At 46.9% G+C, this 26,474-nt stretch overlaps 1 protein-coding gene across 1 annotated transcript; it reads right to left on the reverse strand.

Moving 5' to 3' along the window:
* Window positions 1-12,049: 12,049 nt before the first annotated feature.
* Window positions 12,050-22,661, reverse strand: LOC135366876 (uncharacterized). Its single transcript, XM_064599838.1, has 9 exons — window positions 22,182-22,661; window positions 21,021-21,078; window positions 20,853-20,965; window positions 20,723-20,797; window positions 14,769-14,807; window positions 14,690-14,713; window positions 14,249-14,458; window positions 13,231-13,398; window positions 12,050-12,325 (listed from the first exon to the last, which is right to left on the reverse strand). The coding sequence occupies exons 1-9, from the start codon at window positions 22,522-22,524 to the stop codon at window positions 12,141-12,143; spliced, it is 1,215 nt and encodes a 404-aa protein (XP_064455908.1). The 5' UTR covers window positions 22,525-22,661; the 3' UTR covers window positions 12,050-12,140.
* Between the last annotated feature and the right edge of the window lie 3,813 nt (window positions 22,662-26,474).

The raw sequence follows: 26,474 nt of genomic DNA on the forward strand, positions 1-26,474 counted from the left end.
AAACGAAGGAGAGCTAGTGTAACATGCATGCATGTTTACCCTGCTTTAGTACTGTCATCGATACCCACACCGAACACATGAGCACAGAAATAAACGATGTGTTCATATGGCAGCTGTCAATAACGTAAAAGAACTATAGGTACTGTTATGATGCTGTAACATGTGCTCGTGTGCTCAGTGTAGATATAAACGGCTGCACTGGCTGGACAAATCTGTAGTAACCATGTTAACGCAAGCTATCTTTCTTTTAAGTAGTTGACAGCCGTCATGTGATCATGCGCAATTTATCCATGTGCTCGTGCTACAGTATGGCAGAACCACATTTATTTTCATGTTCCATGTTCCATGTACCAGCAGACTACTATTATAATTGTCAACGCCTTCTTTTGATGAGTCTATAGCCTATGTTTTGTTATATTCTTCTGGAAGGTGCTATATGCAGTAATTGCAGTTGATGCAATTTTTAACTTGCAGTGCAGTGCAATGGGAGCAAGGAGGCATCAAAGTTTCAGTACACATTGCCCTTTATTCCATAGGTGGGGAAGTTACTCTTATTTTGTAGTGCACTACCGTTACTCACTACTTTTTTAAAAAGTAACGCGTTACGTTATTCGTTACTGTTGCGATAGTAGGTAACGCGTTACTAACGCCGTTACTTCTGATAAGTAATGCCGTTACTTTTGCATTACTTCGCCAGTTGTCCTTATAATATGTACCATTTTTGGTTGAGTCACACAAGTGCGTTCCGCAGATCAATACACGCAATGTTGTGCACAAGAATGATTGACATGAATGAATGATCACATGTATGATTTATTGCAACGCAGAAGTAGTTGACGCTCAAAATTTTCATCTGTGTGGCTGAGCGGACTTCTAATGACAAGTGCGTGCTGCTTGTCAAGGTTGATAGAGACGATGACCTTTCATCTCACACAGTACAAATCCAAACAGCGAATCCCTTGGTACTTTGTTACTTGTTCAGACGGTAGAGGATATTTTTCTGTCGCTTTTTCCCCATTCGTCCGAAAAATACCAGAGGGAGTGAAAAATGGAGGTGGTAGACAAAGGGTGACATCTCAACCAGGGTAGGTCAATAGTCCTTTTGCGTTCTTCGCGGGTGCAGATGTGACCTTCTTGTCATTGTTGAAGATGAATAGAAAAAATCGGGGATTTTCCCGGATTCTACAGGCACGGTCCTCGCTCATAGGTGGGGAGTAACGCGTTACAAAGTAGTACGTTACCGGTAACGCGTTACATTCGAGTAGTGAAATATGGTAACGCATTACATTTGGGAGAAAAGTAATGAGTAACGTAACGTCATTACATTTTTACTAACTAACGCGTAACGGCGTTGTGCGTTACTGCGTGTTTGGGAACATTGCTTCATCGTCTAAACTTGAAAGCTTGAGCGAGGACCGTGCCTGTAGAATCCGGGAAAATCCCCGATTTTTTCTATTCATCTTCAACAATGACAAGAAGGTCACATCTGCACCCGCGAAGAACGCAAAAGGACTATTGACCTACCCTGGTTGAGATGTCACCCTTTGTCTACCACCTCCATTTTTCACTCCCTCTGGTATTTTTCGGACGAATGGGGAAAAAGCGACAGAAAAATATCCTCTACCGTCTGAACAAGTAACAAAGTACCAAGGGATTCGCTGTTTGGATTTGTACTGTGTGAGATGAAAGGTCATCGTCTCTATCAACCTTGACAAGCAGCACGCACTTGTCATTAGAAGTCCGCTCAGCCACACAGATGAAAATTTTGAGCGTCAACTACTTCTGCGTTGCAATAAATCATACATGTGATCATTCATTCATGTCAATCATTCTTGTGCACAACATTGCGTGTATTGATCTGCGGAACGCACTTGTGTGACTCAACCAAAAATGGTACATATTATAAGGACAACTGGCGAAGTAATGCAAAAGTAACGGCATTACTTATCAGAAGTAACGGCGTTAGTAACGCGTTACCTACTATCGCAACAGTAACGAATAACGTAACACGTTACTTTTTAAAAAAGTAGTGAGTAACGGTAGTGCACTACAAAATAAGAGTAACTTCCCCACCTATGTCCTCGCTCAAGCTTTCAAGTTTAGACGATGAAGCAATGTTCCCAAACACGCAGTAACGCACAACGCCGTTACGCGTTAGTTAGTAAAAATGTAATGACGTTACGTTACTCATTACTTTTCTCCCAAATGTAATGCGTTACCATATTTCACTACTCGAATGTAACGCGTTACCGGTAACGTACTACTTTGTAACGCGTTACTCCCCACCTATGAGCGAGGACCGTGCCTGTAGAATCCGGGAAAATCCCCGATTTTTTCTATTCATCTTCAACAATGACAAGAAGGTCACATCTGCACCCGCGAAGAACGCAAAAGGACTATTGACCTACCCTGGTTGAGATGTCACCCTTTGTCTACCACCTCCATTTTTCACTCCCTCTGGTATTTTTCGGACGAATGGGGAAAAAGCGACAGAAAAATATCCTCTACCGTCTGAACAAGTAACAAAGTACCAAGGGATTCGCTGTTTGGATTTGTACTGTGTGAGATGAAAGGTCATCGTCTCTATCAACCTTGACAAGCAGCACGCACTTGTCATTAGAAGTCCGCTCAGCCACACAGATGAAAATTTTGAGCGTCAACTACTTCTGCGTTGCAATAAATCATACATGTGATCATTCATTCATGTCAATCATTCTTGTGCACAACATTGCGTGTATTGATCTGCGGAACGCACTTGTGTGACTCAACCAAAAATGGTACATATTATAAGGACAACTGGCGAAGTAATGCAAAAGTAACGGCATTACTTATCAGAAGTAACGGCGTTAGTAACGCGTTACCTACTATCGCAACAGTAACGAATAACGTAACGCGTTACTTTTTAAAAAAGTAGTGAGTAACGGTAGTGCACTACAAAATAAGAGTAACTTCCCCACCTATGTCCTCGCTCAAGCTTTCAAGTTTAGACGATGAAGCAATGTTCCCAAACACGCAGTAACGCACAACGCCGTTACGCGTTAGTTAGTAAAAATGTAATGACGTTACGTTACTCATTACTTTTCTCCCAAATGTAATGCGTTACCATATTTCACTACTCGAATGTAACGCGTTACCGGTAACGTACTACTTTGTAACGCGTTACTCCCCACCTATGCTATTCCTGTGCAATTCAGCTCTATTGCAGTACGATATCTCAGATGTAGTAGCGGAGCCAGCATGTGGAATGTAGCGTAGATTTTTTTTTCTTTGTGCTGCGTTGCTCACCTATGTTCTCATGTGCCCTGCGTAGCTAATTGAGCAGGATATCGAGAGTGAACGCTTCAGTGAAAAAAAGTCATCCTTGTGGAACTACGTAATAGTCTTTATTGTCTGGATATAAAGAAAAAGCTCACGAATACAAAGTTGTTGTGATGAATGAGTCCATAACAGATAATTTTCGAGAAAGGATCTCCAGAATATCTGTGCTTACACAATGCACAAAAACTGTCAGTGATTGGTCATTGTTATGTACCTGCAATAGTTAACCTCGAAAAGTAATGATGCTTCGAAAAGGTTTGCAGCCTCCTTTAGCAGATTGCAGTGTAGTGTATTTTGCAGAAGCAGCCCTACAAAAGTCTATCTACTGTTACCGGATGATAAATCAATACCGAAGTGAGCAGCTGTCTCTTTGAATGTCTTCTAATGTAGCAGTAGTAACACGATACCTGAAGAACTGTTCTTCATTGGTCTGTTCTGCTGTGGCATGCTGAAATAAGTAAAACACACATTTCAGTTTCATATATGCTTGCATGTGAACCATCCAGAGGAAATGAGGACCGCGTTCGCTTTTTTTCCGATATTTGCATAATCCGGGAACGTCAAATCTGCTCAAATTTCGTGTTCAGTGTAGTGCAACAACATGCAATATCTCCGATAGTAACAGCAGCAAGACGTTAATGCACTTTATGGTCAGTCCTAATGTACTGTTAAATATGCTTGGAGACTAGACACGCTGCGAAAAGATGATACCAGGAAGGAATACTGGAATGGTTCATAAACATGCCAGTGGATAATGCCCCTCAATTTCTCCATCGGGGCTCGCAACAATTCCATCTAGCATGTTATTGCTCTTACTGTACAATGACGAGGGCGCTTACAGTGTGTATCACAGGAGATGACACTCATAATAAGCGCCACCACTAGTTATACTTTGTTTTTGAAGATGCACATTGATGTTCAGCCATCCGCGCGCTCTCTCTGTCCCTTGGATTGATATATGGCTTTTGTCCATTGGCACAAGTAGATGTCACTCTCTTTGACAATACTTTGACGGTGCTTTTTACGTTTGCCAAGCAAGAGTTCGCTATAGCGCCTTCTAAAAACAACTGCCGCATTTCGTGCCCCCGGTCAAGCGTTACGCCTTTTTCTAACCGTGCATTTAAAGCGATTCTGCTTAGTTTCTACCATTTAACTGCGAATCAGTGCAACTTCACCTACCGCAGCCACTCTACGGTAGATTTTCAACACACACGTTCACAGTAGTTGCAACGTACTTAGACCGACGTTGAACTAGCCCCTCCCTTATAGCTTAAAATACGTCCCATTCAAATGCGTGGGGCTTAAACCACCAGTTTAAGTAGCTTGGCTGGATGATCGAAATGGAATATTTCAGGCAAATATTAGTCAGACTGTGATAAAATCCGTCTCCTGGGCGCTTCTAGTAACTATATCAATCAAAGCTTACTCAAGATTTAATGAAAACAGGCCACCATCGCTTCTGGCAGAATCTTTCTAAATGCGCATACGCCGTGCAGGAAGCTCGCTATGTGTGGTGCCATAGGCTTCACAGCAGCAGGTAGCATAATAGCACAGCAATAATGGCGGCGAGACCCTCACTAGGGGCGCCACTGTGCCGCCTCTTGGTGGGGATCCCCGTTTCGGTTTCGTTTCTGTTAGCTACAGTGAAAACTCTCATATTAAAACAAAAATGCGACTTACTTGGAACACATATGTCGTTTTCGCCATGAATCACCAGGAAATATCAACGCTGGACAGCCTTTTACACGTGCAATGCCTTGATACGCAATGCAATATGCGAATACTGCCCGGGGACATCCCCACGACACGGTTCGTTCAGTGAACACCAGGGGGCGTCACCCAAACTTCTCGGCGCCAATAGCATGGGGTGGTGATCCAGGATTGGCGAACGAAAGTCTCATGTGGTCGATTTAAACCCGACGTCACTAAACCAATGGTGTAAGGAAGTTTGTGAATACGGGTAATGTTTAAATAATGTCGTCTCAAACTAAAAGAAACAACTAAATGCGTATGATACCCAGGGTGCGGAAAATTGCTGCGTAAAATACTGCCTGTACATTTCGTTGGATTATATCTGAAATGTTGCCTGTTGCCTTTGTTATCTGAAACGTCAAATTGACCGCGTTGTAACGGTACATTTTGGACAACAACAGAAAACGATTCCAATGCGCGTGCAAAACCAAACCGAAGCATGAACGGAATGTCACGACATCTAGTGAAAATCGTAGTGACCTATGAATAAACAGTGCAACATTTTACGAATAATGTTGAAGTTCCAGGGGGGGAACGACCGTCCGTGCCCCCTCTCGGTACGCCCTTGGTACGGACGTGGTACGGACGGTATACAAGACGATGGCGACGACTCCGGTGTGACTGGTACAGGCAATGTTTTGAAAGAGCCTGTGTGAAATTTTCAAGTAAAGCTTCTTCGAAGAGCAACTCAATTGGGTTGCCCACACATAGCTTAAAGGGATTATGAAATTTCCCGAACCCCCATACTTTTTTTCGCTGGAAACTGTTCTTACCGCCGACAAACTGATATGCCACGAATTTTTCCGGACGAAATCGCTCGCTCCACTCTGCGAGGAGCGCGCGCTCGAAATGTCTCTTCCGCGTTCCTCCTCTCCCGCGCACATTCTCCCGTCGATGGTGTAACTGTACGGACCGCACTTCTGTGCCCCGTTACGTCACCGGTGTTGCGCAATGGCAAGTAATGCTGCGAGTCCGCTGTGGCGGCTGTCGAGTGTCGCCGTCCAGTCGCACATAGAAGGTCACAAGGTCTCTGGGCGCGTCTGAGGGTTGAAGTTGAAGCATTACGATTTCTTGGTTGGAGGCGTTCGGATAACACGCTATAATGAACAGCTTTTTGCGTATAAATCGTTTGCTACAGTTGAGCTGGCAAGTTGGACATGTGAGCTGTACTTTTTCATCGAATGTATTCGTCCTCTGCTCTGCGGCCGTTCACAACAAGGAACTCAAGTACCTCCGTGGCTTTGGGAGTTTTGCTGACGAGTTACGTGGGCCTCTAGCGATTCACCGCAACGTGTATTGGTTGTATCGCCGTCACCAATGTAAAGTGTCTGGTGGTTGCTTGGCATTGCAATTATATTTACGTCAGTTGCAGTTATGTTTACGTGTTGGCAATCTGACAACAAAGGAAGTGCGTTGTGAAGTGCGACTGTGATATTTGGAAGATGCCCCCTTTGTTGCTCGGTTTGTTTGCACGAATTATCGTAAAAGACTGGGTGGTCTAATGTCTTGTTTTGCTTTGTTGCAACTCCTGTTTTTCGTCATCATTACTGTTATTATTCAAAGCAGCTTCGTGCCCTTAGGCGATTTTGATTTACTCTGCATTTATTGTTCTACAGATGGCTCTATTTCCTTCCGTCGAAGGACTTCTTGTTTGCCTAAGATTATGTTCCATGCAATAATTTATTTATGAGCACGTCACGTATTATGTATTCAATGTTGAGCACGTCGTAAATCTGAACATTTAGCATTGCCAACCATCATGCCTACAAAAACTCAGCTGCAGCGTATTGTGTAAGAGTATTCTGCACATCGTATTTATTCCTGATAAGTGTTTGTCGTTTACCAAATTTATTGTTTCCAAGCAGGTTTCCAATACTGTGTAATACATCCATAACCCTATAAGACTGGGGGCACAATCTCACGACACCAGCTCGCCTGCTTCATTGCCCTCTTATATTATTGTGTTACGTAAGCTTGAAGTTACCAGTTGAGGTAACTGGAAAGAAGCGAAAACCCCCAGTACTGACGTAGCATTCCCAATATTTTTTAATTAGAAAAACGACAAGTAACTGGTACTATTTCAAGTAAACTGCTTGTTGGTCTTCTGGCGGAAATCTGCTTTCTTTGTGAAATAACTGTTCCATTTGCCACCGGGACAGAGTCCTCGCTATGCAGGTCCTCCGAGGGTGTGGGCACACTTGTATGTGCGTCAAGGACGAGGGCATCAGGCTCAAACAGCTGAAATATCGACATTTAGCTAAAATAGTACAATAACTAAGACCTAACATCTACATATACACATTATATGCTATACATGCATAATTCCCATTTTTAATAGAACACAGGATATGTTCTGTTTTACACTGTCACACTGCTCATCTAACAACTGTATTGGCACCAGTGTTACCAGCAAATAAGGGCTGAAGTAGCTGCACGGCCTTGCAGGATGCCCAGAGCAAGCTGAACTGGTTGAACACAGCAGTACACCACTGGTATGATAATGGTTGGTAGGGTTATTTTTTGGTAATGTGAAACAAAGTGCAGAGTTGTAGCAGGAACAAAATTTCGTGAGGACATAGTGCATCAAAGGTAGGTTTCTTTAATTTAGAGGTGACCTGCAGAGCACTTGCTGGAGTTGTCCTGGCATGTTACCCTGGTGAAAGACTTCAGCTGCCAAACACATGGGCTGCCCTGATTTGAGAGAAGAAAATAACACAGTATACAACTCCAGTTCTGGTGAATGCAAATGGTGTAATCTAACTGAGCAATGATTATAAGATAAGAAGTGTAAACAAGAAAATGTCCCCCTGAATATCATATTTGCCGTCTCACCTAAGAGGTTTCAGTCTCCGCTGAGAAAGTCACCTGTAAACATGAAAGCAGATGAGTGAAGAGAAAAGAACGGATACGTATGTTCAACATATTACATAAATGTTCTGTTGAAGTATGGTTTCTAAGATCATGTTAAACGAAGTGTGCTTTTATCAACAGTGCACCACCTGAGTTTAGGGACTAGATTCGGTAACTTCTATTTTTTTTTTTTTTTACTCTATCTGTGCAGTAAGCGGCGGCAAGGTTCAGAGTCACGCAGATGAGAGTTAACCCATTCACGCAGTCCTGAAATCTATGATAGCATTTGAACCACACGGACAGAGAAACCTTTGTTAGCCCCAATAACGAAAAATACTCACACCTTTGCGCCGTTTAGGTGGATGTTCTTTCCCCGGTGTGCACAGGTATTGTGATGGTGCTACACCTTGATTCAGACGACACTGAGCTCGTCATCCAGTACGTTGAAGAAATTCAGCGTACCCTTCGTAAATTCGATCATGCAAATGTCCGCTACAAACACGATCAGTCGATGGCACCACATCGTCTTTCCACTCCGGCGGTCCGATTGCTTCGTGGCATCAAAAGCTGTCCGTCTCGTCACTGGGAAGCATGAGACATTGGATACCAGGCGAATATTGACGTAAATTAGGGCAACCAACTATCCAACATCGTCTCTGCATGTCGACGAAAACGACAGGATGCGACTGCGATAGACTGCGACCATCGCGCGGAAGCTGCCGTCATGGAGATTTCCACTCCCGATGAACGCATACGCGGGATCCTACGGCGCATGCTCCTGGCGGGATCCTTCGGCTCGGCAACATGTCACGATGACGTGTTGCCGAGCAGGCCGCGGTCCCGTGAAGTTGCCCGCTGTGTCTCCGCTCGCCACGGCGCGGCGCCAGCTGTCCTCCCTTCGCCGCTCCGTTTAAATTCGCTCCCTAGAATACTCCTCGCATAATGAAGGTAAACTTTTGGTTTAGACTCGAAAAATGTTTTTTTTTCTTTCTGATGAAAACGAGAAAAAATCATTTCATAGTCCCTTTAAGCTATGTGTGGCAGTACTTTTCAACTTTGGAAAGGTGCGTCGACGGAAATCAGAGACACGTTGAGGATAGAGCTAAGAGAAAGGCAGAACTTCTTGACGGCGCCGGCGTTTGACCCCCTTGCATATATTTGCACCCTTGCACATATGAAAGTGGCGGCGTCCGCCGCCACACGGCGTCGCAGCGTTTGGCCGCGCCTTGATAAGCCACATGAGCAACATACACCATATGAAAAGGAGGTGGGTGCGAAAGTTCAATAAAAAAAAAAACAGGTCCTAATCCGGAACGTGCTTTGGGGTGTAGGCATTTCACAGTGTACTGACTGCTCTACTGAGCTCTTTGTGCATTGTGGAATAAAAATGATGGGGAGTTCGTGGCAATAAGACCAAAAAGTTGCAACAGAAGGCATTATGTTGCAATATGCCCGAAACTTGGGGCACGCAGCAAAAACCTACGGGTATGTTCAGCCAAATGGGCATTGTACAAGGCAGGAATCGAGTATTTGCCGTGCAGTCATGGCAAACATATAATTGGTGTTACTACAATCCCAATGTGGCCAGTCATGGTCATGGCCATGAAGTCATCCAAAACAATAGTTTGGACGGGGTTATTCTTGGATGTCCTAGAGTTTGCTCACGCGCCCAAGTTATAACACTTGTTGCACTTTGCCCCATAGCGGCGTGGCACCGGCTGCCGAGGGAGACTACACACACACGTGTTACCACATGTTACCAGAGTTTGGGAAGGAGGACCTAGAAGTACGCCCCAACTTTGGTGCTTCTTGTGCAAGCATTCCTGAGCACACAGACAATAAGCGTGTCAGAGGAAATTTGCTTTTGAGGCCGGGAACAACTTTTTGCTCTCTCGGGGGCGATCCGCTCTACGCAGCACCGTGACGCACGCTATTCTGAATGGAGCAGAAGTGTGGAACAATGTTACCGTCGAAAGGTGGTGCTGCCTGCGCCAGAAGGGGACCAGAAAAATTGTCTGTTTCAGTGTACCCCTTTTCCCTAGGCTACCTATCCCATTCGAGGAGCATCCGTTGAGAGATCGCTCTCCCTTACCTTTTAGAGCACTTACAATCTTTGACACCTTTTCGTAGAGGAATATGAAGAACGTTTTTTTTTCTAATTTTTCCAAGAAATTCATCGATTTCACTGAGTTTCAAGATTGATGTACCGCTGTGCAGAGCCGCCAGGTTGCCAGTGCCGGCAGAACTGGCGGTGGCGGCGCCGCAGAAGAGGGTGGCGCGTACCTCCAGTTGGGGACGGGTACTTTTGTAATGAATGCCCGCGTCCCTGCAAGGACGCTGACACTTAAAAGTTGTTAGAAGAGTTAGAAAGGTAATAAAGGTAGAAAGAGGCCGCGTCATAAGCGCTGCTCACAGGGAAAACTAGTGTTAATTTCCGTTTTATCTGTCATTCATCATGCAGTTGCAAGATCAAGCGCTATGCTGCCGGTGGAAGTTCTTCAAACTCGCAGAAGCACTTGTTTGACGCCTACAAGATTGAAGGTGATAATGGTGACTCGAAAATTAAAATATTAAGATATATGGCGTCGTCACCGCGTCGGAATACGCGCCGCGCCGCTGACACCGCAGCCGCGAAGGACATATTGACCTTTGCGCCGGCACCGGCAAAATGGCCCTAGACGCACACGTCTATTTGCAGCAGCGGAGTTGTTTACTGTTGCCATTGGTCATACTCTGCGGTAAGTTGTTGGATGTTCGACGTATTCGGAGAAACGTATTACACGCATGAGCGACCAGTAGTGGTGCCAGAACACGTGCTCTGTGCGAGAAAATTTGTGTGCATATGCGAGACACATTAAAGCTATGCGAAGTGCTCATCCCTGTGTCGTTCCCTGTTTGGTCTAACTATCGAGAGAGGTTCACATACAGGTGATTAACCCCTTTCAAAGCGAAATTATCTCATACACCGTGACACGGGATCAACGTGAGATCGAGCCTCCTAACTGTGCCGGCGACTACTTGAAGGCACGTTGAAAACGCGGTGACCGACGTGGTTCGTCTCAAAACAAAGCAGGTGAATGATCCACCAAGATCCAGTTGCTGCTCAAACCAATATGGAATACATTTGAGGATGAACTATTCTTCCACTTTTCTAATAGTCTCTGTAGTTCGCTTCCCATGAGCTTTACGAATCGGCGGATCATTTGTTTGATTCGGGCAGAAACGTTTTTTTTTTAACTCCGTGTTAGCGCCGCGAAGCAACTGTGGCTATGAGCGGCGTATAGACGTGGACAGATGAAGAGAGGACAGCAGGAAGGAGTGGGGGACAGGGGTGTTAGTATGCGTCCTGGGCCGACTTCAAGGGGAACTGTGCCGACATTCGTCTAGAAAGCCTTCGGAAAACCCAGGGAAAACCTCAGACAGCACAGCCGGTGACAGGATTCGAACCCGTGTCACCTCCCAGTCTCGACGTGGAAAGCGATCACTCTAACCACTATGCCACGGGAGCTGGTCGGGCAGAAATGGCTCGCTAAACCTCTCTTATATGATTCCATGCGTTGTCATGCGGACGAACCACTTCTAAGGTCCCCAATGCTCAGAGAAAATGTACGAAAACATAATTGGGCACAATTTATAACAAACATATAATTTTAGGCCTTGGCTGTTGGTGGACGCTTGAAGTAAATATTTTGATCTAAATAATTGTCATCCGAAAATACGAAAGAAAAATACATGCGCACAATCGAGTGAATAACGAAACTCATTAAAAACGCTAAAACCCCAATGCCGAGGAGCTAAAACAACAGACTTGGTTCGCCAGTCAGTGCAATGTGTCTGTGTCTGTTATTTTAGCTCACCGGCACTGGGATTTCCGCCCAATTTTTAACCCTTTCTAATAAAACTGGCCGCGCTCAACGAAGTCACGGGGAACAAATCAGTCTCCAGCTTTTGTAGTGCAATCAGAAGAATCAATTTTTTCGAATTGTCTCTAGCACGGACACCGCGTGCGATTACTTTGAAAGGAAAAACAGGCGCTGTATCGCGTGCAGTGTGTTTCAGAATCCAGCACGCCGGCGCTGTTGCCTCTCAGCATCAACACAGGGATTCATCGTACACAAAAATATTTTCGAAGGATGGCATTACGCATCTTTACTGTATATTTACAAGCACATTGGTCACTACGCACGCTCATTATGTTGCGTAGAGCTGCCATACAGCGGCTAGTTGCACATCTGCATGCAGAGTTGGATAGTGGAAAAAGTATTAGGCTGGCAAATGTCGTCGTTCCAAGGCAAGCAGGATTTTTTCTGGACGTCATAGTAGAATCGGTAAATCTTGTCCCGCCACGTACATCGTTCATTATTCACTTCTTCCAGGTCACAGATAGCATCACTCGGCGCCTGTCCTAAGCAAGGTAATGAAACGACAAAGTTATTAACGACACATTATTTTTTAAAGAAGTTATTAAAGTTATTAAAGAAGTTAACGACCCATTACCAAACCATTTATCAGGATGGCTTTGTTTCTACTATTTGACCATTCTTACATCAACCGAAAGAAAGAGCATATTAGAAAAAGTGACGGTATCATTGCAATCAATCGACCTCTGTAATATTGTAACTGTTGTAACTAATTGTAATAATTGTAATTCTAACTGTTGCAGTGTAAAGGGCGAGACACATATACGACAAAACGTGTGACGCGTCGCAAACGCAAAGCATCCTGGGACGTATTCTAGGGAAATGGGTAGTCACCCCACTATACGACACGTTGCAGCGCAACAAAACTACATGGATATCTCCGCTCCCGTCGGCGGGTTGTCGTCCACAGGTGGTGACGTCATGAACCAAGTGGCCAATGAAGCCAATTATGCAGCCAAGCTCCCTAGTAGATGTGGTGGGCCCGAAAAATAATGGCGGACGGCGTGCGTTCAGAATGCAACGAGTGGCTGATTTCGTCAGTTTGCGTATTGAAGGACAAATGAAATAACGAAATAATTGTTCTCATTTATTATGTGAGCCAATTTATTTGCGCTTAAACAAAGTGTAAGCGAGTGTATCTCTGGCCGCGCTGTTCTAGTACACAGCGGTCAGGAGTGTCATGTCGTAGGGTTGTCGCCCTCAATGATTCTCCGAATGCAGCAAGCGAGAAGTGCGAAACTGCGAGACTCGTCGCACGACGTGTCGTGCATTTTGACGTATCTGTGTCTCGTCCTGAACAGTTACTGAAATGACCTAGATATCACAAACAAGGTTTCTAGACTAACTCCTGCAGCAATTGGTAAATCCCAGCGGCGCCTCGTGGTCGTACCTTGACAACGATTAAGACATTCGTCTTTCGATTTGTAGCCTCGGATGTTCTTAACCAGGCACCGTCCTTCCTCCAGGGGGATGCAACCCTTGTCGTTCGTATGGACGTAGTTGAAGACGCGGTAGCCCTCCGTGCACGGGCAACTTTCAGGACCAGTTTGGCATGGATCTAACAAGGAGGGATCAAATATGTATTCGAACAATGAAACTTTTCTAAATAGTATTTGATTTGCAACTATTTTGGTAGCACGCTGGAAGAAAGGTTGGCCATTAACCAGGAGGCGTTACTCTCATGTGTGCGCATATTTCTATTACGCGTTATCAGTACGATTTAAGCACTTTCAGACTACGGCGACACGACATAACGCCTCCCGATCACGCAAAGAATCATAGGTAGTCACAAAGCTGATGATGATGATGATTGCAGTTTTAGTGGTGCATGGGCTGCTATGGTCATATTGCTGTAAGAGCTTGGTAAACGATGTGACAACGAAAAAAAAAGACATTTTCAAATTAACATACTACATAATTTTGGAATTAAAATGTGACGATACAAATTTGAACTTTGTGTAAAATAATGCAACGTTTAAATACCGAGTATCTCCAAAAATATACCGTTAACAGCAGTAGGAGAGCAGCAGGACTCAGTGTAGTAGTAAACGATATTGGTACAATTTGTAAACGTTGTGGTGATGATGAAATGCATATGAGCGGCACTTGATGAGAACCTATAGCACAGAGTGCGCAATACGGGGGTGTCTTCCTTCGGGGGGAGCTCTTCCCTGTGAGCTTACAGCCCATATGTAACGTAAGTGTGTCCAAGCCTCAATCCAGGTAGGAGGACCAAGGGTGTCCGGACTTTTTACACTGTGGCTCCCTGTCCTGCCGTTAGTGAGACGAGGGTGATTAATGTCCTGTACATTCCAGCTCTCTTGCCACATTTGGTTGAAATTCTTCCTCAGACCAAATTATTCCACATAGTTTTCGTATGAAACTATAGTTCTCAAAGCCGTTCTCACCTTCCTTCTTGAAACAACTACGCTCACAGAGCTTCTGCGTCGAGAACCTCGGGCCCCGAGGACCGAGGCATCGGCCGGAAGGTTTCCAGGCCGGCTGGCAAGGTCTGCCGTTTCCAGGACACACATACCAGGTGCTGCTATGCCGGTTATTTGATGGGCAGTGGTCAATAGTGGCGTTCATTTCACACTCCGTAGTAACCACCCCTGTAACTGCGGCATGAGTGAATTGTGAGAGATGGAAGAATTCCGTTGAGATGTCCTGAACTTTGTGGTGGAAGAGGGTTTCATCCACGTTTTCACTTCCCCAAATCCACTACGAGCACCATTTCGAGCCGTTTGAACTCAGACGTACACAACCCCCTCCCCGTGGCTATGCCGCTGCTGGTTGGCAATAGGAATATATGTGGTGCCCTCAACAGTACGAGCGCGCAGCAGACTTACCTGCGGCTGCGTTTGTCGTGACAGCTGCGATAAGGGTTTAAATTAGCTATGCGCGTTTTGCACACACGGTGAGACTTACGTGTTTCAAACTCCTCACTGGTGTTTACACCTCTCCGTTCTGAAATCCACAGAGTAAAGTACGTCATTGCTAGTACACTTGTCGTAGTGAATCCCTCTACCAGAATCCCAGACCTTACAATGCTAAATTCGGAACCGAACACAGCTATTGTGCTAAGCATTTTGGGCGTTTCCCTCCATGGGTCTGTCGTATCGTACGTACTCAACACTTAAGTGGTGCAATCTCTTGCGGGGCCATTCAACCACCACGACGCACCCCGAAAGTCGCTGGAGAGGCGCGTTAGCTTAGCTCAATCGGTAGAGCCCTGGACCGGTAATCCAGAAGATGTGGGTTCGATCCCTACAGCTGGCTAACCTTTTCAGTGACTTTCATCTTTCATCTTTTACCATTCAAACCTACGTGCTCGTCTATAATGCTACCAGCGAAACACATTCCGAATGTGTTTCCAAACACATTCCTTCAGCACCTCTTTTCCCTGAGTTGCTTGAATGCCTTAATTTCTGGGCGTTTGAGGCTTACGTGCTTGTGTCGCCCCTAATTGTGGTCTGCTTCTGTAAATTCTCGTTGCATAATGTAAAACCCCGAGACTAGGGAACACGAAGTGTTTGTGTCTGTCCCTTCGTGTTCCATAGTCTCGGGGTTTTACATCATGCACCACCTTCACCAGCTCGCTTGCTTCCTAGCCATTTTTTCATTGTCAAATTCTCGTTGTTTATGTCTTTTCGCATTCACTGCAAGAACCTGTAGCATGGAATGTAGATCATGAGCCTCAGTTTTGCTGCTCCCAGCTCGCGTCACTGACTAGCAGTAATGGCGAATTCCATTAAGGGAGTTCAAGGTGACCGACTCTGAGGTGTCGCACGGCCTTGCGACCTCAATGGAACGCCATCTGCATCGCGTCCATGCAACGCAATGGCGATCCACGCTATGTATATAGCGATGTAGCCATGCATGTATTCCTCGAAACCTCGACCTACTATGGAGTTTATTCACATGACGTAATCCGCAGGAAGGCACCACTGTTGCAAGCTGATTTGCACCATGATGAAAGTCCTCAGACTCTCCGGCCTGCGCACACATCGCATATCCACCGTACATTCGGGGCTTCGAATGTACTGTATTGTGTGGATATTATTTGTACGACAATCCACGTGATTTTCAGGTTTTCGACGTTAATAAACTTCTAAATAGCATACGGCAGTGAACGAAAGCCGGAACTAAACTTCGGTTAGCTAAACATCATTGCGGCGATTTCGCCTTTTCGAAGCTACCCAAGCAGCACACAATATATGACCCATAATGGCTAATCATTGGCGATACGAGTCCAATATGGGGCCCGTTTCGCCAAGATTGCCCCATATTGGCTCGGCACCATATTGCCCCTGTACACCCCATATTGACTGAAAATGTAGGAAATGATACTTACCCGTGTTGCACAAATGCCCAAGCAGCATGGCAAGATTGGACGTTGAAGCGTGTGAAATGCGCAATTTAGTACGTCGTTACATCCGACAACTTCCCGCAGATGATACACATTGTTCGAAACAGTCAACATACTTGGCAATCCCATTATAATATTCTCTAGAACTCAACTTTCCACTTTCTGGAAGCAGCCGCCATCTTGCTTCACGATGCCAATGGCAATCGGTCGCACCGACTGAGAGCGTGGTCGTTTGAGCCAAATCACGCGCGCTACAACTAGTGCGCATGGGCGATAGTGCGATAAGACGTTTCATACGTGTTAAGATGTCGCTGGTTCCTCTAATGCTAACATAATTGCGGCAGGTCAAGTAAAAACACAATGTTTGATAGGAAGGGACGGCTCTTCTGTAAAGCTAGGTGTTTTCAATTTACTGCAGGCAGTGTGAGTTGCTGAGGCGTATGTCCGTCACCGTCACGAAAGTGTTTCGCGCCTTTGTACTGTCGGAGCGGGTTGGAAATTTTTGGTGCATAAACTATTGCGATCCCAATGAAGGCGCCTGAGGGATGTTTGGCAGTGGTAGTTCCGTGGGACTGCTTAGGTCATTCAGCAAAACGGGCATAGCACTTGTTCTTCGTTCCTGCGGTGATGCGGTGTTGTTTTTGTAATGCTATGCAATGTGGATCATTAAGCAAATCTGCAGAAATGAAAAAGCAAAAAGATGGGAGAAGTAATAGCAGTGGTGGATTAGGTGGGCATTTTCCTGCGGCCTCACTCATCCTCACCTCACGAAGCACAGACTTTCTTGACCTCACTCACCCTCTCCAAATTTTTCTCACCAGTAGCTAAACCTCAGTCGCCCTCACCCTCACATTCAATTTTAAATTTCGCCCTCACAAACCTCACCTCAGGGCATTGGGAACCCGAGAGGCCTCACCATCCGCATCCTCACATGCCTTCACCTCATGAGGCTATACACAACCCTTATGGCTTCACGTATCCTCACCTCATGAGGGTCCTCATCCTCACGTGCCCTCACAGGGCCCTCATGGCTCCACATACCTTCTCCTCACGAGGACCCTCATTGCCTCACGACCCCTCATCCTCACGAGCCCTCGCCTCGTGCATACCCTCATCGCTGACGTGTCTTCAAGTCACTAGGAGGCACATGAGCCTCAAAAGAACTTTCCATCATGTTCACATGAGATGCCGGCGTTGAGCTACTGCGCCGGTAGTTGGTACTAATGATACTGCGCGGCATTAAACTGTTAATAGTTTTTCGTGCTGTGCTTGGATAAATTTGGTAACAGTTGTTACTGTCACAGTGAGGTTTAACGTTAGCGTTTGGCATCAGCAAAGAGGAGCACGAGCCCATCACATCATCCGTGAGGCCCCTCACGAAAGGCCTCACGGCCTCATCCGTGACATTCCTCACAAAGGGACTCACGGCCTCATCCGTGAGGCTCCTCACGGAATACGTTGTACCCTCACGTATTGATGGCCTCACGACGACTGCTCTCATGAGGGCCCTCACGGTGGGTCTCATGAGTGACAATGCCTCACGACTGTCCTCGTGAGGAACATTCAGCGTGGTCTGGCCTCACTCACACTCACCTCATCGTCGTGAGGGGAGGGTGAGGCGTCTTCATGAGGGTCTTCATGAGTGAGGACGCCCAGCTATGTATTAAACCGGATAATGCTTCATTATTACACAGACTCCCCGTTGGCGTTATCACGAACATATTGGCGCATAGGGCAATATGGGCTTGCCAACATGGGCAGCCCATATTGGACAAATATTGGGAATCTTGGCAGCCCATATGGGTCCAATACTAGAGCAATATTGGCGTGCTGCTTGGGTAGTGCCTCGGAAGAGGTGACGTCAGTGAATAAACTTTATAGATGGCGTTTACAGAATTAATAATAATAATTCGTGGCTTTAGGTCGCGAGACAACCGTGATCATTCACAGAATGTTGATAATTAACTTGATATCTTAATAGATGTGGTTTCCACAGGCGAGTTTTCACGGCCACGCGGACATCCTGAAGGAAAGCGTATCTAAATGCTGAACGACTAATTACCGAAAATGCATTAACTTTTTAATGCCACATTTTTGGGTAAACGCAAGAATGTGGAATTGGAGCCAGACATTATTTAAATCCACCCCTTTTTTAAATATGCTGAAACGAGCACATGCTTTGAGATACAAATCGCTAAATTCCGCTAGGCCCATGGAATTGAGCGGAAACGAAACCAAGCTCCTCACAGCGCAAACGGAGCGACGTTCATTGGCGTCGGAGAGCCACGTGTTTTGTAGCTGATTGGAGTAGGCGCTGATCTGATGGACGACAAGGTAGACCGCTTTGAGCCCTTTCTCTGCTTCAGAAGTGCGTAGTTCTGGTTCAGACTCAGTTGCATGTCAAAATTTGCCAACTTGTACAGGTTGTTTCGCCTAGCATCATAAAAACTCAGCAGAAAAGTCTGCTTGTCTGAATATTGTGACGACGACAATGAGGACTCATCTCACGCGACTCATGTCACGCGCATTATCATTCTGTCCATTAAATCATTGCCATCGCCACGCTGTGCTGCACGTATCATTTGGTGGAGGTGCTTGCTCGCCCCGACCGACCTGCTACTGCCATGGCCATCGACACCCCAGCCCCGACCTGCCGAACAGACCAAAGATGACTCGACCTGACCAGAAGCCCCCAGCCCCTTTCAGAACCGACGCCCGTGACAGCAGCACCCAATGATGGCTCAGCTCCCGCCCTCGGACCACCGACGTTCCAGTGAGCAGCACAGCGTCCTCATCGCCCAATCATCTACAGTGCCGAACGTCATTCCTAGCCCTGTGCCTTGTCGTCCACGTCGCCACCATCCATCAAGGCGGCACCGCTACCAAGGAGGCACCTGGCTACTACTGCGGGCAGCACAGCGTCACTTCATATTTCGCTCACTTGACCACCATTGACCATCGTGCCCACTGATCATCGTTGACCATCGACCGACATTGACCATCGTGCCCAGGAGGTCACGACTTCGAGGGGGGATATTGTGACGACGACAAAGAGGACTCATCTCACGCGACTCATGTCACGCGCATTATCATTCTGTCCATGAAATCATTGCCATCGCCACGCTGTGCTGCCCGTATCAATATTATGCCATTTATCTCTGGGCAGAATTTTACCATTACTTCTGAGCACTTTTATCAAATTTTCATGCACGAGAAATTGAATTTTCCAACTGATCTCACAGATTTCCAAAGTCAACCTCACGTTTTTGTTATTTTTTATTTTTACAGAAACAGAAAGCGCACGTCGGATTTACTCCATTGCATTGAAATGCATTGTATTCCCTACTACTTTGGTAATAGCTGAAAAAACAGCGAAAGCCGTCGTGTCGAGGCGCGCAAATTGTCGGCCGAGCTGAATTCTCCTTGAAGTTAATGCAGGATGCGGTCACTCGCCCCTTCCTGTTTAACTCTAGCTCTTTTTTCAGGTAACTTTTCGTTGCAGCCATGCTGCAGCTTATCAAGAGAAGCTTGGAAAAGGAAAAGTGAAATGGCAGCTGCATCGCCTCCTCGCGTTGCTTCTTTCGGAGGTCTCAACGCGGCTGGCAATTTTCGCGCCTCGAAACTACGGTTTTCACACTTTTCCCCGGTTATTACCATTGCAATAGGCAATGTATTTCGCAAAGGTGTTCAAAATCTCCCCCGAAATAAATAGCGTTCACCCCATAATGTTCAGACAATTATAAATATATATAACGATTTTTATCACGTTAGGTGAAACACACTGTATTTCAAAGCACGTGTTCATTGCACGAATTTTAAAGAAAGGGTGGATTCAAGCCCTGCCGCACAACCTGCCAGCGAAAATGGCTCAGTGCTGCTCTCAAAGCTTTTTTTTTAACCTGTAAATGATAATATCCTTTATATAGCATTCCCGTGCACACTCGTCGGCCTAATACATGTTCTCTTTCTTTCGTTCCGCTCGTTTTGCCGCATGTGAACCCTGGGTCAACTTGCCTGTTAGAGCAAATGTCTTGCCTCTCTTCGCACACACCACGCACGGCTTCCTTCTGCCAGTAGAACAATTTTTGTATTTTTCCGAAGCGAATTGTTGACTGAGCTTTGTCAACGGCCAAGTTGCCGTTAGTGTGATATTTCCCGCGGAGTGATGTCCACAGGACCTGACAACTTTCTTGTACATTTAACACTGCTAGCTCACAGTTCGTGGCTTTACGGCGAACATGGTAATGAGCGACACCACAGCGATCGGTCCGTGGATTAATTTTGTCCCCACTCGGGCTGCTTTTCAGGACACCGTGCACCCTAGACAACACCCCTCGCAGAAGCCAGATAACTTTTTGCAACTGCAACTCTACCATCAAGCTGCTTCTGTCATTGGTCAGATTTCGAAGTGGCAACGTTGCGACCAGTAGGCGGACACGCTACCAACGAACCCACCGAGCTGGCATGTACAACATAGTACAAAGAACTAGTGGTGAAACCCGAAGAGTTTTACCCTTCGGTGGCACCAAATATGGTTCGGTAGGAGCTGTCGTCTGCTCTGATTCTATAAGCCACTTCCCAGCAGGTCCTGCACAAATACCTGTCTCAATATGGGCGTACTGAAGGATCACTGAATGACTCACCAGTAAGTAAATAGATGGCTAGGGCGATGGTGAGCATGCTCACGAGCATTAAGAGACATACGCAGCATCGTTTCCAATACCAGCCACGATTTCGTGCAAATGGGGAGGAATTTCTGAAAGCTAAAAAGTAAAATCATTGGCCCTTGAAGGCATCACTCGTGGACTCACGGTGTCCACGGCTGTTCGGGCTTCCGGATATTGTTCATGTAGTTGACTATTTCCACCGCTGAAACCACAAGAGAAGTTATTCATTGCATTCGGATAAACTACGGCAACAGCATTTCGTAGTTTGATGACGGCACCGCCTAGGGCGTGCGCGAGGGGGGGGGGGGGGGTCCCTCTTCCTTGAGAGCTCGCGGGGCACAAGATACAAACCGTTATTGGGCATTACCACGAGCGCCACTGCCGACATCTCTGCCCCTCTATTGCCGCTGACAGTGCCGTTGCCGTAGTTGAGCTTTGCTTCGGAAAGAACGTGCCAGTGAAACAAACGTCTTGCCGAGTGACCACCGAGTAAGCAAAAGTACTCGTAATCGATTAAATTATTCAACGAGTTGCTTCGGGGCTAATACTTTCGACACCCATAGTCGTCGTCGTCGCCATGAGATAGCGTTGTTCCGATGATTTAGTACATTCAGCGCGCTTCTCTTGCTCGTAGTTAGTCGTACAACATAGAATGCCCTTTGGACCATAATGTTAGGGCTGCAACAACAGACGGTCGTACTATGCGAAATTCCTCCAATTTATTGTAGCATACTGATGTACGATGCATTGTAGTAAATGCGGCAAAATAAAATATAAGGCCACAATTTTCGTTGGATATACTATAGCAATGGGACTGATTCCCGCCATCTTTAGTCAGGCACAGTCTCATGCCCGCACCGCCTCGTGCGTGCCTGGGCGGGGGGGGGGGGGAGGCGGCGTCCCTCCAGACCCCCTTCCAATCTGTGTAACATAACCTGACCTAGCCTAACTAAAAAGCGCTTAGATGACCTAACCCACTGCTCATACCTTTCGCAGGATCACCCATCCGCAGCCGTTAGGCTTAGCGTGGCCGTGTTTTTCGGTGGTTCAGATGGTGTTATTGAAATGCATATAAAAAAGGTGCTAGACCACATAATTTTATAATTGTCGTATTTTTCGACACGGTATATGGCCTTCTGTCACTTCCACGCATTTCACTTTTAAACACACACATTTTAAAAGCCACCAGTCCCACTGCTATAGTACAGCCTTTTCGTTCTAGGAATTTGGGCTGAACTGAGTGGGGGAAACCTATCAAACTTTTTCTCTATATCTACCGTGGTGAAATAACGCGAGTGAGCTCACCAGTAAATTTATTGGATGCTCGTCTCGATTGCTCGGGTGCGCTCACATACTGCTGCGGGTCAACGTGGAAGGAGGATGGATCTCTTGGTTGAGCAGCAGCATCTATTTGAGCCTTGGATGACCTTCTGGAAGCTTCTACTTGTGCCTTGGATGACCTTCTGGAAGCTCCTACTTGTGCCTTGGATGGCCTTCTGGAACCTTCTATTTGAGCCTTGGATGACCTTCTGCCAGCTTCTACTTTAGCCTTCGATGATCTTCTGGCAGTTTCTTCTTGAGCCTGGGATGGTCTTCTGGGTGGTTTTACTTGAGCCATGGATAGCCTTCGTTCGTTAGGCGTAGCCATTGCGCTATACCGAAAGCTTATTTGTATGGTTTCTTCTTCTTCGTCAAAAGCGGTGCACACTGGCAATGCTTCTTCTTCGACATCAGACCAATGAAGATTGGGCAACGCCAAGCTAAATGGTTACAAGCTATGGTTGATGAGGATGGGGGGGGTGAATTTGGAATAACAGAACAGCTGTACAATGTGGGAGAGAGCGTAAGAATACAAAAACAAAAATAAAGGTTGTGGAAACCTACGTTCCCACAACCTCGGGGCGTCATCCCGTCCGTTCCGTGCGCGAAGGAACAAGCAGCACAACCAGAAATTCAATCAGAACACATACAGGTTTATTTTACCTTCAGCACAGATACGTTCAGCGGCCAGCGGTTCCTCCGGAACACTACGCGCCAACGCAGAGGCTTCGTGCCTATTTATAGGCTGCTTTCACGCCCCCCTCCAGGTGAGCTGCCGCCTGGAGGACAATCTTATCTGTCCTACATTCCCCCCGTTTCTAGAGGACCATTAGATCATCCGGGTAATCGATGATGGCATCGTCTTGGTGGTGGAGGGAGACCTGGGGCTCGAGGGGGCCCCGGGTTGACCAGTAGCTCGGGCATGAGCCGTCTTAGCGTGGCGAGGGTAGCGTTCACATCGCTTGTGGCACGGGTCGCCTCGATACGGTTCTGGTGGGAGCCCCGGCGATGTGTGCTTCTGTGAAGCTCTGGTACCTGGCAGATCGGGCACAGTAACCTCTTCTCTTCGGTAGTTACGGGCTGCAGAGGGTCGGCCGGGTGTCTCTCCTGAAGAGTGTGACCACGGAGGGGAACCGGGGTCCTTGACAGGTCGTCGCCCCTTAGGGGTCTGTATTGAACGAGCCTCCTGGGCCAACGCCTCAAGGGTTTTAAAGCGATGGGCTCTTAAGTAGGGCCGGAAGCGCGGGTGGCACTGACGGATAATCCGTGCGACGCGCTGCGCTTCCGTAGCAGTGGGATCCGCTCTGCTGTACAGATCCTGCAATGCCCGAACGAATTCAGATAAGCCTTCCTCAGGATGTTGAGTACGCTTATACAATTCCTCTAGGACACGGTATTCGTAATCCGGGGGAACAAATTCGTTTTTGAACTGCTCCTGGAAGTCCTGAAAGGACGTAAACTCCGATTGTAACCGAAGCCAGCGGGCGGCGTCTCCGACCAAAGCAACTTGCAGGATGCGTTGGATTAGGACTTCGTCCGAAATTCCCATACCCGTCTGATAGGCGGTGAGGTCATCCAGGAAATCGACGACAGACTTCTTATCGGTGTAACCTGAGAAGGTAGGCACCGGTAAGTTGAGTAGTAGAGGCGCTTGTGCCTGCTGCGGCGAAGCCGACCCGGCATCCAGGCGTTGAACCACCAACGAGCACAACTCCGTCATGCGTGACAGGAGTTCTGCTGTTGCAATGGCGTCAGACTGCGGCACTGCAGGTACCTCAGTCGACGTAGCTTGGAACGAAGGCACGGCATGTGCCTCCTTGCCCTCGGCTGGTCGTTTAGGCTCCGATGGCGCTGAGGCGTTGGAATCCAGCCTTTCTTCCGAACGGGCCCGCTTCCGTCCAGGGACCACGGGCCCGCTACGGAGGTGGTACCTGTGTAGCGGCGGTGAACGCTGCATCCAATCCGGGACACAGGTAGCGGGCGGGAGCTGTAAAAACTCAAAAACACAAGAACACACGCAAGAACAGACACAAAAAAACTAAACGCAAAAACTGCAAACTACAACAACTACTAACTACGCAAGACGCGTGCAGCGTGTTCCCCGCCACGGGACGGACGAGCTCGAACCCCAAATGTTGGGCGCCAGTTGTGGAAATCTACGTTCCCACAACCTCGGGGCGTCAGCCCGTCCGTTCCGTGCGCGAAGGAGCAAGCAGCACAACCAGAAATTCAATCAGAACACATACAGGTTTATTTTACCTTCAACACAGATACGTTCAGCGACCAGCGGTTCTTCCGGAACACTACGCGCCAACACAGAGGCTTCGTGCATATTTATAGGCTGCTTTCACGCCCCCCTCCGGGTGAGCTGCCGCCTGGAGGACAATCTTATCTGTCCTACAAGGTCACAGCAAAAAAGAAGCAAAAAAGAAAAAAGGAAGTGCACGAACGGTTGTTCTATGCTACCTAGAAACGGTGAGAGCGATCGACATACAATGATATGCAAGATGCCACGGGCTGACTCCACCTTCCCGTGAGGACATCCCCAAATGATAATAGAGAAGTTCGCGTAAAAGGAACACCCATCATAGAGAAGTACGTCTAGACAGCTTTGACGAAGGCGATCAAAAATGCGACAGTGTAGGTGGAAGTTCTCCATTGTTTCAGTCTGCACGCAGTGGGTGCCCGCTTGGAGAGGGCAAATTTCTACACGATGCAAGTAAAAATTGAGTGAAAGGGCAACGCGTCGAAGGCGCGTTAGGCAAACCTCGGTCCATCGGGAGTCAGAGCAACCCGGCTGCAAGGAAAAGGTTCGTAAGCAGACCGAGGCGTACGATTGCAAGATAATGTCAAGAACCGTCGATATCTGGCTGGAGTGATGTCAGCAAGTGTTGGCAAGACCTCAATGATCTGTGCAGATAGAGAGATCTTGGTCAGACTGTCCGCTGTCTCATAGAGCAAAGCCAACGGTGCCGGGCACGCAGGTGAGTACCATCTCGGATATGTGGCTCGGTACGAGGGATAAAAAGGTCCGTATTAGGGAGTGCGAGGGAGTGGCCAGAGAAGATATAACTGATAGGGAATCTAAGAGTAAGAGTACCCTGCTGAAAGATATAGGGGCTTTCCTGAGGGCCATAACCATGGCCATAAACTTACTTTCGTAATCATGGCTTGACTCACCATAACGTAGTCAGGAAGGCAACTGCACTACAAGAAACTGCATGGTAGTCCAAATGAGGAATGAAAATTCCGGCACCAGCCCGCTCTTCTCAGAGAGAAACGTCTGTTGCAATGACAAGGCGATTGGGAAAATATGATGGAGACGTTAGATCCGAAACGGAACAGGTTTAACGTTAAAGTGAAATATAAGTCAACGACGTTCACCGTGGTTGACGTTACTCGTAGCACAAGTGGAGACAAGCCACGAGGGACACCTGCAGGGGTGTCAGTAAATGTTTGGCGAAGTAACTGAAGAATGTTCGACTACTCTGCTAGGCAGACGAAAATTTCGCTGAGAGAAGCATTGTTTCTGGTAACAAGACAGTTCTGACACTGGGAGAGAAAAGTACTCACAGTGAGCAATTGAAAGGGGCTTTAAAGGAGCTAGGAAAGCACTTTAATCACTAGCATTTTTTTGAACCAAGCGGTTAGGAAGCTTATTAAAATGCACCATGCGAAGTAATACTATCAACTGGTGCATAAATATCGCAGAATTCGATTTTGAAAATCGCGACCGTGCGCAACGGTGTCAACATCCGGAACGAGCCGTCGAGCCGCTTGCGTCATTTTGAAGCCCCTATATCTTTCAGCAGGGTACTCTTACTCTTAGATTCCGTATCAGTTATATCTGCTCTGGCCACTCCCTCGCACTCCCTAATACGGACCTTTGCGTCATTTTGTCAGAAAAGTGGAGCCCCTGATTGGTTTCGAAGAACGTCGTCTGCTATTTTTCACTCGGAACCCCGCTGCAACTGTGGAAGAAGTTTCTTTTGCTTTTTTTTTGGTTTATCAGATACAGCAAACGAAAATTGGTCTACAGACACTGTTCAACGTTAGACCGTGAAATTGTACAGGCCTCCTCATTGAACTCCCCGAGCGAAGCCTACCAAAAATCGGTCAACCTCTCCCCGCTTGACCTTGCTTTCCCTAAAGCGACCTTCCGGAGTAGGTGGATTATGAAAATAAACGTCAGGTGCCAGTTGGAACGCTGTTCTGTCCGTGTCTGTGTTTTGTATGCTGTTCGTTATCGTGGTGACTGTTTCTTGTTGTGTTGTTGGT

The sequence above is a fragment of the Ornithodoros turicata genome, chromosome 1 (genome assembly GCF_037126465.1).
Source record: "Ornithodoros turicata isolate Travis chromosome 1, ASM3712646v1, whole genome shotgun sequence".
NCBI classification, from domain to species: Eukaryota; Metazoa; Arthropoda; class Arachnida; order Ixodida; family Argasidae; genus Ornithodoros; species Ornithodoros turicata.